The 13,067-nt window shown below is 36.8% G+C and overlaps 1 protein-coding gene across 6 annotated transcripts in view; it reads left to right on the top strand.

Annotated features, from left to right (window-relative positions):
* The window catches only part of PIAS1 (protein inhibitor of activated STAT 1), a 125,157-nt gene that overhangs the window by 87,415 nt on the left and 24,675 nt on the right, over positions 1-13,067 (top strand). For all 6 annotated transcript variants that reach the window (XM_078448793.2, XM_078448794.2, XM_078448791.2 and 3 more), the window contains exon 7: positions 3,462-3,567. In XM_078448793.2, the coding sequence (XP_078304919.1) occupies positions 3,462-3,567 (106 nt within the window). The remainder of the gene's footprint in view (positions 1-3,461; positions 3,568-13,067) is intronic.

The following is a 13,067-nucleotide window of genomic DNA, read 5'->3' as shown; positions in this document are numbered from 1 at the left end:
TTATTTCTATTGTAAGTAGATCTTTTTTCTATTATATTTTCTAAAGAATGTATTTGTTGTTGGTTTATTTAAAAGCTGGTTATTGTTGAATATTTACTTAATACCTGAATTTTCATATACTGGTTCCAACAGCTTTTTAATTGGTTTCTTGATGTTTCCAGGTAGGCAGTTTGGAGTTTGAGATGTATCATTATGCAGATAATGATAATCCTAGTACTTATGTCATAATTTCTGGTTTTTGTTCTAGTGTGCTGACTAGAACCTTCAGAATAATGTGAAATAATGAGAGTGCCAGTGGCACGCTCAACTTGTTCCTTACGATAATGAGGATACTACTAGTGACCCAAGTCTTCATTAATTTTTGATAGAGCTTGCTTACATCAACTGTGCGCTCCTATATTGCTCTTTTACTGGATATCTTTGTGAGACGTGGATTGTGAATTTTATCAGCATCCCTTTTGACAACTATCCAGATTATATTTTTTCCTTTGCCTAATTAATATGTCACCATTAAGTTTTTGAAATCCTTTTAAATGTTTTACTTCTAGTATACCTTGGGGTTCCCCTTTTGGTCTCCCTTTTTGAAGAGGGCATTGAAAATATTTTTTGTTTTGTATTGTTTTGTTTTGTTTGTTTGTTTGTTTGTTTGTTTTTGCCCGTGTGTGAAAAGCATAGCCTGTTGGGGGTGTTTGCAGTAAACTATGACTGGGAGCGCAGGGAGATGTGCTGATATGTATGGGATTAGAGGAGAGAGGAACGCCTTTCCAACCTCAGAGAAAAGACAGTATCTTCAGTGATTTGATGGTTGTCTAGTCTTACCTAGGAGGTAAGATCTTCATGGAGACCCCAGTCTACAAGTTGGGGACCTTTTTGAAGTAAAACATTGAAAGACAGTTGTTCTTTTTTTTTTTTTTTGAAAGAAAATTATACTTTACCAAAGCCCAGAAGATAACTTATTAGATTGTTTTTCCATCACTTGTTTTAATTCAACTTGTAAAGATGCTCTGATTAGTGTAGGATCTCTTTATAGAAGTGTATCACATCAACCTGTTGTGTACCTTAAACTCACATAGTGTTTTATGTCAGTTATATCTCAATTTTATTAAATTTTTTTAATTTTTAAATTTTATTTTATTTTATTTTTTGAGAGAGCAGGGGAGGGGCAGAGAGAGAGGAAGAGAGAGAATCCCAAGCAGGCTCCACACTGTCAGCGCAGAGCCTGATACGGGGCTCGAACTCAGAAACTGTGAGATCATGACCTGAGCCAAAATCAAGAGTTGGACACTTAACTGACTGAGCCACCCAGGCACCCCTATATCTCAATTTTAAAAAGACAGTATTTTTTGAAACAGAAGAGCTAGCACAGTGCTGGAAGGAAATAAGTGAACTGTATTGTAACTTTTTATCCTGTCAGGGTAATCACTGTATTTAGCATTTATTAAACCCTCTTTGTTTAGAGAAAAGTTATTTAGATACTGGTATAAAGGGCACTTAATGAGTAGATTATATCTTAATTATGGAGAAAATGTCCTGTGAACTTGATACACAATTTTGAAGACTTTTGAGAAGGCACTTGACAAAAACATCAGTGTAATGCAAATATATATGAGTAGTTGGGAGGTAAGTAGTAATTGAAGGGTTAGCAGAAACAATGTATTATCATTTACCTGAAGGAGATATTATACCACTGTAAAGTTTGGGGGATTTTTTGCTGCTGAATCTCTTTCAAGTGCTATAGAATTGAATTCTGTATTATCAGTACAAATGGCATTTGTTAATAAATACCTCACATTCTTTTTCCTTCTGCTTTTTTTAATTTGTTACATGTTTCAACTAGAGTGAACATACCTTTTCACTAAACTTGTAGTTGTGGTTTGTACTTGATCTCCCCTTAAAAAATTATATAAAGCCTGAGGGTAATTTCTAGTACTGAAGACTCAAGCTGTCAGTACATAATTTCACAGTGTTAATTAGCATTCCTCTAGTTTCTGTCATATTAATCAAATAAATAATAAAGGTGAATAAGGGTTTTCCCCCCCAGAAGAAGCCTTTCAGTTTTACATTAGATTGATACGTGTGCTCTAAAAATTAGGCAAGTTTTAAGATTACTTGTAAATTAGCTTCTTCGACCCTTCATTTTTTCCCCCCAGAAAATATGTAACATGTGATAGGTTTCTGAACTCCAAATGAAAATTTGGCCTACCAGAGGATGCATGGGATATTTTCTCTTGTTAAAAGAGAGGAATGCATTTTTAAAAGTCTGAAAGTTGGAATATACATTGGGCTAGGTTAGGAGAGTCAAAGGAAACAAGGCGCACAAAAGCAGGAATGGTAGAGAACTACACTGGCCTTGGCCATTAAGTCCATTGTCCTGATATCCCAACTCTTTCTTCCTGGTTTCTAGTGCCAGCTCTGTCACCAAACAGATGCATGATCATGAGCAGATGACATATCTTTTTGTGCCTCCATTCCATGAATCCTTTACTTAGAAAAACACTTATTCTTGTCTTTTATATAGGCCTTCTGTGAGGTTTAAATGAAGTAGATAGTATATGTTAAGAGTGCTTCAGAAACTGTATGTAGCTGTAAGCTAGAAGGCGGCAGTAAGTATTTTTCCTTTTGCTTCTCTCCAAACCTCTTGATCTTCCTCTTGATCCCGACCCAAAATGGAAAGTGGGCCTTCTCATTTAGATCTCTCTCCTGCCCTTAATAAGCCTCAGCTGTCTTTTCTCCCTCTTGTCCAGTCATGTACCCTTCTCTCTGCCTTGGCTTATGATGAACTATTTTCTTGGTTACCTTCTCCTGCTACCATCTCCTCTACCGGTCCTCTGCTGGTAATGGATCTTCATCTATTCATCTGCCAAGCCAGCAGCTTCTCTTTGAGAATCTTCAATGTTCCCTCTGTTTGTGATAATGGCTCACATAGGGTCTTTACACAACTAGTTAGAGACATAAAGAGAGATGCGGTGGTATAGATTAGGAAGCCAAGCTAATTTGTAATTTTGTAATAGGTACTATTATTTAAATATATCTGTTACCTACCAAATGTGGTTTATAGTGACTTTGACATCTTATTGGCCTTGGTTTAGATTTAATTTTAATAGTGTTTTTTGTTTTTAATATAGGTGCCACAAATCGATTAGCTTCAAGCGTAGGTAGTCAGGTAATATGGAAGCATGACAGACTTGGCTTTGTTGCTTGAAAGTTGCAAAATTCTTTTACTTTTCTACACTTCACTTCCTCGTCCATAAAAATAGGTTTATGACCACCTCAGCGGCTTTTTGGTTAGGACTAAATTAATTACTGTTCATAAAAACACCTAAGATAGTGTCTGGCCACACAGTAGGTGTTTTAAGAAGTGTTAGTTTTCTTTCCCTATCGTTGCGAGATTAAAATAGATGTACTATATACTTACATATGTTGTTTGTTTTCTACATCTTTTTTTTTTTTTTTTTTTCCAGAACTATTCCATGGCAGTATATCTTGTAAAACAGTTGTCCTCAACAGTTCTTCTTCAGAGGTTACGAGCAAAGGGAATAAGGAATCCGGATCATTCTAGAGCTTTAAGTACGTATAATAAACTTATTTCATTTATGTAGCTGAACTATTTTGGTAAAGGTTAGAGTAGTGTGCTTTCTACTCAATAAATTTTCAACAAAAGAAATTTCTTTTTCACTAGAGATTGTCATAGAAGATTCGAAACACTGAAAACTTGTTTTCTGAGCAAAGTAAATCAAGACTTAAAAATAGTTTTAATATCTTTATTATGACCTATATTTTATCTGTAATATCTTTTAATATCTTTATTATGACCTATATTTTATAATCTGCATTTTACTGTTCTTAAAATGAACTTTGGAAAGCCAGTAAATGAATACGGAAGATTATTTTACTAAAATTGCATAAAATAAATAAATGTTTAAGGGATTCTAGGAGACGGGAAGGAAATTTTGGTGTGTATTTCATGAGAATTATTTTATATTTAAGGCTTATCCAGGAAAAATGTGCAGGGATATGTGAGGACTGTACCCTTGCATTAATAAAGTAAAAAGAGAGTCTGTGGGATGGTAAAAACAATAATGAAATAGGTTCCGTTAGTCAATTATGTGACCTTGGACAAGTCCCTCTAGTCTAGACCTGGACAAGTTACTCGTCTGTAACAAGAGGTTGTTGCCACATGATTTCTAAAGCTCCTTCAAAGTCTGGGTTTATAGTTACAAATAACTAGATGGTTCATTTTGTCGCGTTGAATTTGAGGTGTAGTAAGGTCTGCAGATTGACTGTTCTGGCCTCGGTTTTTGAGGGTTAAGGCCAGAGGTTGGCAGCCTTTCCCAAGAAGTGAGCTTAGTTCTTTTATGCTTTTCTTTGTGAGAGAAAGATTCTTCATGGATGGATTCAGGGATGGGGCTGGACACTTAGGGAACAAAACTTTATAGGCAGGGGTTAGATAGCTATTCTTGAAGGATTCTTGATGTGAGTTGGTTAATGAAATCCACTCTCAGATTTGTAGTTAGGCACACACACGCTGGTGGAAAGAACTAATAAGGTAGTAAGGCCGGCCTTCCCCTCACTTTCCTTTGTGGCATAGCTTTTATCTTTATTTCTAACCTGTTTCTGTGCCAGAGTAAAAGATCCCACTACCTCTGAATAGCATTATACCCTCAATAATAGTTCATCGAAGGATTTTTCTGCATTAAAAGGATCCTTTTTTTTTAAATGCAAGTCATCCTGAGTCAAGAGGAGCATGATTTTGGCTAATGCCTCCTAGACGTGCCTCAAAAGACAGTAGAGAGCTAGAATGACAGCAGTGGTTCGGGGTCTACGGGAGAGGAAGCACCGGTTGGCAGAGACAGAGAAAAAAGGGACAGACATCTGCTTTCAAGGAGAGTGCAGGAGAAGAACTTCTCTTTTTCACATTTGTTGAAGTCCATTTCTGGTCATTCTACTGAGACTCTCCGTGTCTGCCACATAGTGCTAGAATCTCATGTAGTCAGTGCTGTGGAATTATGTGAGCTTGTGTGGAAAAAGTAATACCAACAAATAAGGCAGATGAGGCTGTTCTGTTGAATAATAGTGGTGGTGGTGGTGGTAGTCGTAGCAGCAGTAAGGCAAGCTGTTTTTTGTTCCGGCTGTTAGCTCTTCTCCACTTGTATTTGTAGCACCGTCTGCGGGGGGAGTGGGAAGGTGGGCCTAGAATTACTTTATTTTCTGGAAGGAACCACTATTAGCCACTGTTAAATAATCAGAACTTGTTATTTCAGAGGCTATTTATTCCATCTCTGATACAATGCCAGGAGTGGAGAGTAGTTGCAGATGGGGTAGGGTTTTTGTGGCAGTTTTTTCTTATCTTACTTACTGGCCTGGAGAACCAATAAAACATTAATTTGGATCCTACCAGTAAGGCATTCGTTGTAATTGTCTAAGGAACAGATTGTTTGCCTTTACACTATCTATAAAGAAGTAACTTTCCCAACAAATTAATTGTGTAATTAAAAGATTGTATAAAACAATTTGACAGAAGAAAATGTTGACAGATTTCTCAGATATTTTTGAAGAATCAAATTACCTAAAAATATATTCACTGTAAGTCATTCTTAATCTTATCAGTAAATTCTGCTGGCAAAGTTGTATTCATCAAATCAGGCACTATTACGTTCTTGAAAGAATAAACTCCACAATATTGAGACTTTTCACAGAGAAATCTACTCTGGTTCATTTGATTTAGTAGAGTTTTGCCTTGTGGTTTCCACCTTTGTGTAGAGTTGTCCCCTCAATCACAAAGACAGCCCTTTACTTATTTCTTATCACATTCCTATTCTGTCCCTCTTCCCTGCAGCAGTCATTTTAAACCTTGGTCACACTTTACACAAACACTATTCCCCCTCTCTTATTAGCACACTGCCATTGCAAGAAAATTGGCACTACAAGGTGTTAATTCTCTGAACTGCCCATTGCTTCCTTAATCTCGTGCCACCATAACTGCTCTTCAGCTTATCTACATTTGTAACTACCCTTACTTATTCTCTTCAGTCTCAGGAGTAAATGTCCCTTTTTCTGCTCAAAGGTAATCTTACATTCATTTATTCTTCTCATTCAAGAAATTGTATTAAGAGTCTACAGTGTTCCAGGCACAGGAGAATATAGCATTAAACAAGACACACACTGTCTCTGCATCCCTTAGAAGTTTGTAGTCTGGTGGGAAAGACAGAATTAAATGATTGAACAAGTCATTAATGAATTACAGTTGTGACATGTGCCTTAAAGAAGAAAGACAGGGAGCTCTGGAGGTAACAACAGAACATAGTCCTCTCTGGTGCTGTGATGTTTAAAGACAAGATTATAAGGATGAGGCAGAGTTAAGCCCAAGAAGAGAGGGGAATATGCTAAGAGACAAGGCCAGTGGAGCTGGAGAAGAGAGAACCAAGGAGGACAGTGGCCAGAGAGATAGCCATGGGGTGAGTTCATACAGATGACATAAAGGTGTCAAGGATAGAAAACCCTTAAAAGATTTTTAAGCAGAGTGACATGATCAGATTTGGGCAATAAAAAGATTGCTCTTGGGGGCACCTGAGTGGCCCAGTTGGTTTTGAGCGTCTGACTTTGGTTCAGGTCATGATCTCACGGTTCGTGAGTTCGAGCCCTGCATCAGGCTTGCTGCTGTCAGTGCAGAGCATGCTTTGGATCCTCTGTCCCCGCCCGTCCCCCCCATTCTCTCTCTCTCTCTCTCACATACACATACACACACACATTCTCTCTCTGTCTCTCTCTCTGTCTCTCTCTCTGTCTCTCTTTCTCCCTCTCTCTCAAAAATAACTAAACATTTAAAAAAAAAAAAAAAAAGATTGTTCTGAAGACTGAGCTGAGGAGGGGCTGGACTGATGTGGTGAGGCCAGTTAGGAACCTGTTGTCCAGGTAAGAGGTGATGGTGTCTTGAACATAGGTATTGACAATGGGCATAGAAATTGACAGTTTGAGGGGCGCCTGGGTGGCTCAGTCGGTTAAGCGGCCGACTTCAGCTCAGGTCATGATCTTGTGGTCTGTGGGTTCAAGCCCCGCGTCGGGCTCTTTGCTGGCAGTTCAGAGCCTGCAGCCTGCTTCCAGCCTGTGTCTCCCTCTCTCTCTCTCTCTCTGTCCTTCCCCTGCTTGCTGTCTGTCTCTCTGTCTCTCTCTCTCAAATAATAAACATTAAAAAAATTAACAAAAAAAAGAAATTGATGGTTTGAGAAGTGTTGAAGGGTAGCAATGGTGACGGATTACATGTGGGGAGGGAATAAAAAGAAGTCAAGGAGGAATTCTAGGCTTCTTAAACTGATTACATAGTAGTGCCCTTTACTGAAATGGGAAACAATGTGGAGAAGATTGGAGGGATCAGAGTGCGTGCTTACACTGGTATTTGAGATGTCTGCGAGACATCTGGGTGCAGATGCCCAGAAGCAGTATTATGAGACCTCGTTCCCTCATTTATCTGTTCTCTGTCCTGTACTTTGGCTCACCCCTCTCTATTAGCTCTTCCTGTCAGCCTTCTTTGTCAGGTCTTTTTCATCGTTGAAAAAATATAAAAACAAACTATTCTCTATCTAGATAGAGTTCTGACTTCTTCCTGTTGCGTTCTCCTACTTTTTTCAAAGAGTAGCCTACACTTGATCTGTCTCCCTCCTCACTGCAACCCAGTGTGCCCTTTAACCTCCTATCATTCCATTGAAACTTCTCTTGCAGATGTCACAAGTGACAGTCTGATTGCCACATTTAAAGTTTATTTTTTCAGTTTTCATCTTAGATATTTTTGCTACATTTCATACCAACCACTTTATCCTTGAAATTCTCTTCTGTTTCTTCTCAATCACTTACCTTCAGTAGATTCTCTTAAGAGAAGCATCCTGCTTAAGAGAAGCATTTCCCTGGGGTGTCATCCTTGGCCCACTTTTCTGCATACTTTATCTGGATATAATCACATCTGATCTTGTGGTTTAAATTAGCACATATCTCATCTGGGACCTTCCCCTGAGTTTCATATATAGATATGCATAGTTAGCTAACCACCTTCACAGAAACATTCTTTTGGGTCCTCAAATTCAAGTATTTAAATTTTTTTTAATGTTTATTTATTTTTGAGAGAGAGAGAGAGAGAGAGAGAGAGAGAGAGAGAGAGAGAGAGAGAGACAGCGCGTGAGCAGGGGAGGGGCAGAGAGAGGGGGAGACACAGAATCTGAAGCAGGCTCCAGACTCTAAACTCAGGGACCGCGAGATCATGACCCGAGCCGAAGTCAGATGCTTCACCGCCTAAGCCACCCAGGCGCCCCCCCACCTCCAAATTCAAGTATTTAAAACTGAACTCCCTGAATCCTATCAAACTTCCAGCCTAAATACTTTCCAAATCTGTCTTCTCTCTCTCCCTACTGTCACTGCTATCATTTAAGCTCTCATATTCTGCCTTTATTTAAAAAATCTATTCTTAAGTAATCTATCCCTCTTCTTTCTTGGTCCCTCTTCCTATCTTTCTCCTGGTAGCGACCTAAGTGATTAGTACAGACCTAATCTTACATTCCCTTGCAATCCATGGCTTTGTAACATCGGTAGAGTAAAAACTCTAACTTTGTTAGCATGACAAATGCAACTTTCCATGTCGTGGCACCTGCTTACCGCTTTCCACTGTTCTCTGTGTTCACCCTTACCCTTCCTAGTGTCATTTCTATTTACCCTTACCGCTTCCCAGTGTCCTCTCTATTCACCCTTACCCTTCCCAGTGTCCTCTGTATTCGCCCTTCTTGTACTTTATATTCCAAAAATGCTGGATTCTTATCTTTTCTGCACGACTCTTGCCAGCATTGTTCTCTGTGCCTCCGAACTTCCCTGTTCTTTGCCTCACTCCAGTTATCCTTTGTGTTTCACTTTTTCCAGGAGGCATCTCAGAACCTCTGGAGTAGATGAGTTCACTTTCAGCTAGCTTCCTGAACGCATTTCTTTTAGAGCACATTAGAGATGGTCCCACTGAGCAGCTCAGCTCTCAACTAGACTCTGAGTTTCTCTGGGCAGGAATTTAATCTTATTTATCTTTGAATTCCTCATGCACAGTTCCTAGCACATAGTAGATCCTCAGATTTTAAACTGATTTAAAGAAATCCAGAATAAAAATTTGGTCTCTGTGCCTGTTTCCTTGCCTAAATAAAGTATTGAATTTAATATATTCAGTTGTTTACAACCTTAAAGTTCTAAAAGGATTACTATAAAATAGTCTGATATTAAGGAATGATAGAACTTATTAAAAAAAAAAAAGCTAGAGCAACAGAAATAGAAAAATCTGTGATGATGGAAATGTACATCTGCGCTGTCCCATGGGTTAGGTGCCAGCAACATGTGCCTGTTGAGTTCTGAAATGTGACCAGTGCAACTGAGGAACTGAATTTTAAATTATATTTAATTTAAACTCAAATATAGCCATGTGTGACGACTAGTTGCTAACTCTCATAGGTCATGGCAACAGAGGTTTTTAAAAAGATTAATTTTAATGTGGCTAGCTATAACTTCATTATAGGTCATATAATAAGATACTGTTACCACTGCACTCACAGTGACACAGGAAAACTTTAATTCCTAGAAGACTTGCCCCATGTTGTTTGATGTTGCAGGGTAAAATATTGTAACCTGTATTTATTTTTTCCTTCCTTGCCCTCACATTTTAAGGACTTTGCTTATTTTATTTTTCCTTACTTGCTGTGACTAAATTTAACATGATTTTCTTTCCTGTCTCTCTTTTTTCTTTTGTTTTTTTTTATTGAAGTATAATTTACAAAAGTAAAAATTCACCTTTTGAATTGTACAGTTTGATGAATTTTACAGGTGTATGCAATCATGAACCACTGCCACAATCAAAATATAGAACGTCCTTCATCCCAGAAAGTTCCCCTGTGGCCCCTTGCAGTTCATCTCAGCCCCTTATTCCTAGTTCCTATAACCATTGATGTGATTTCTGTCTCTGTAATTTTGTCTTTTCTAAAATGTCAGGTATCTCAAGGTCTGCAGCATGGACCTTTTTATGTCTGACTTCTTTAACTTAGTATGATGGCTTTTGAGGTTCATCCATGTAGGTTTTTTTTTCTCTTTATTACTTAGTATTCCATTTACCTGAATCATCATTTGTTTATCCACTTATCAATTGACGGACGTTTAGGTTGTTTCTAGTTTTGCACTGTCATAAATAAAGCTGCTAAAATGTTTACATTTTCCATATGGATATCCCACTTTTGTGGACATATGTTTTTATTTCTCTTGGGTAATTAGGACTCGGATTGCTGTCACATGATATGACTGGCAGTTTCTTATAAAATGCATATGCCATTTTTGCATTCCCACCAACAGTGTATGCAGTTTCAAGTTTTTCTGCATCTTCACTACCACTTGGTATTGTCAGGTTGCTTTGCGTTTCAGCTGTTTTGGTCAGTGTGTAGTTGTATCTCATTGTGATTTTAATTTGCGTTTTCCTAATGATTAATGATGCCTTCTGCTTATTTGCTATCTGTATAGCTTCTTTGGTGCAATGGCTGTTCAGATCTTTTCCCCATTTCTTTTTATATAATAGTTTGTGCTTTTTGCATACTGTGAAGTCTTTGCCTAACCTAAGCTCACAAATATTCTTTTTTTAAATTAATTTTTGTATATGATACAAGGTAAGGTTAGAGCTTCATTTTCCCCATATAGATACCCAGTTCCAACAACATTTTTGAAAAAACTGTCTTTTTCTGCATTTAATCACCTTTCAAAAACCCAATTTGACCATAGATGTTTCTGGACTCTGTTATTTTTCCTTGACCTATATGTCTGTTCCTATGCCAATACAACAGTCATGATTAGTGAGTCTTGAAGTCAAATAGTCTTCCAACTTTGTTTTCAGAATTGTTGGCAAAGTCAATTCTAAGTCGATATATAAAAAGATTATGATACGGTATGTCAACTACACTTCAACTAAAATTAAAAAGACAATCTATATTAACCAAATAGAGTTCATCCCAGGAATATTAGGTTCATACAGTATATGTGAAAATCAATCAGTATAATTCACCTTCTCAGCAAACTTAACAAAAAGAAAAAATTACATGATCATCTCCATTGATGCAGGAGAAACATTTGGTCAAAATTCAGTATCTATTCATGATAAAATTCTCAGCAAAATAGAAGAGAAGGGAGCTGTCTCAGTGTAACAAATAATATTTACAAAAAGCCTTTAGCTAATATTATAGTTAGTGGTGAGAAATTAGAATGCTTTACCCCCATGATTGGGAAAAAGGGAAGAGTATCAGCTCTTAATATTTTTGTTCAGCATTGCCTTTGCGATCCTAGCTAGCACAGTAAAGCAAGAAAAAAAGCACAATAAAGCAACAGATTAGAAATGAATAAATAATTATTGTCTTTATTTGAAGATGACTTCATTGTCTGTGTAGAAAACAACTTAAAGAAGCTATTAAAAAGCAACTAGAGCTAATATTAATTTAAGCAAGGTTGCAGAATGCACAATTTATAAATCAGTTGTATTTCTGTTAGCACTGAACAACTGAAAAGTGAAATTAAAAAAACAAAGAGTTTACTGTAACATCCAGAAGTATGAAATACTTAGGAATATGTCCCACAAAATATTTGTATTCTGAAAACTTCAAAACAATGCTGAGAAAAATTAAAATAAGACCTGAATAATGGGGACATATAACATGTTAATGGATCAGAACATTCAGTATTGTTATTGTAAAGATGTCAGTTCTCTTCAAAATGACCTGTACATTAAATTCGGTCCAATTAAGATCCTAGTAGAATCTTGAAAAGTATCTTTACATGAAAGGATTGACTAAGATTGAGTCTATAAGGGCAAAGGCAAAAGCAAAACTTTTTTTTTAATAGAAGTTGACAAGCTGATTCTAAAATAATTTCATAAAACTCTGCCATCTCCTAGAGAAAGTGAAAATACAAATGACATTTTTAAAAAGAGTAGCAGTAGCTAATATGTATTGAGGGTGATATTAGGTTATTTTAAAGCATTTTGTGTGTATTAACTCATTTAATGCTTAGAACATTGCTATAAAGTGCTGTTGTTACCATTTACAAGTTGATGCAACTGAGGCACAGAAATGTTAAATGACCGGACTAAAGTCTGAATTCTAAGTTAGGCTGTATTCTTTCTTTTCTTTTCTTTTCTTTTTTTTTTTTTTTTTTTTTTTTTAAGATCCTGTATTCTTAACCACTACTTCAGGTTGCCTCGCCTGTTTCAATTTCTTTGGGAAGTACTAAACACTGAACTCTGTTTTGCATAAGGTTGATATTATGGTCTGTGTTACTGCTTCATTTCAGTGAAAGTTTAAATAGATCAAGTCCATATTGTTCTCATTGCTGTTTGTAGGGTGGTGATAGGGTGCTGCAGGTATGCGGAATGGTCAGTAATCACATTACAATTCTATTTACATGTTTATGTTACTTTTAAAAAGATACTGTTTGTTAAATGTATCTTTATAAGAAAGGATTGACTAAGATTGGGTCTATAACGATACAGGTATAGTTTCCATAATTGACATATGATATATAGCATAAGTGATATGATAACTATATTTCCCAAACTAAAACCCGGGGATTTTATGCCTGTTCAGGTGTGGGATGCAGACTATGAGTTATATATATTTCAGACATTTGGAATTTCCAGACTAAATGAAATGACCTTTAAGCTTGGCATCAGAATCACATCTGGAGCTTTTAAAAAACAACCAGTTGGTGTCCCTCTTCCCCATTCTGACTCAGTGAGCAATTATAAGTTACAGAACTCTATAGGTAGTTCTAATATGCATCATAGTTGAGATTCACTAATTTATGGAGATAGGTAGACTATCTAAAATGTAGACCATCTCAAAAAAAAAAAAAAAAAATCCAGATTGTAAAGATCACCATGTTTAATAAAGGCAGGACTCTTCATTCTCATAAATGGTTATCAGCACAATAGACATCTACTCTGAAATCATTCTTCCTTATCTGAGTACTTTTCTGCTCCCCGTTTTCTTAATTCTACTATATATTAACTTTCTAGTCACACTTAG

Source organism: Panthera onca, chromosome B3 (assembly GCF_046562875.1).
Source record: "Panthera onca isolate mPanOnc1 chromosome B3, mPanOnc1 haplotype 2, whole genome shotgun sequence".
NCBI lineage: Eukaryota > Metazoa > Chordata > Mammalia > Carnivora > Felidae > Panthera > Panthera onca.
Note: the sequence above shows the minus strand (reverse complement) of the source record. Positions and strands in the feature narration are given on the sequence as shown.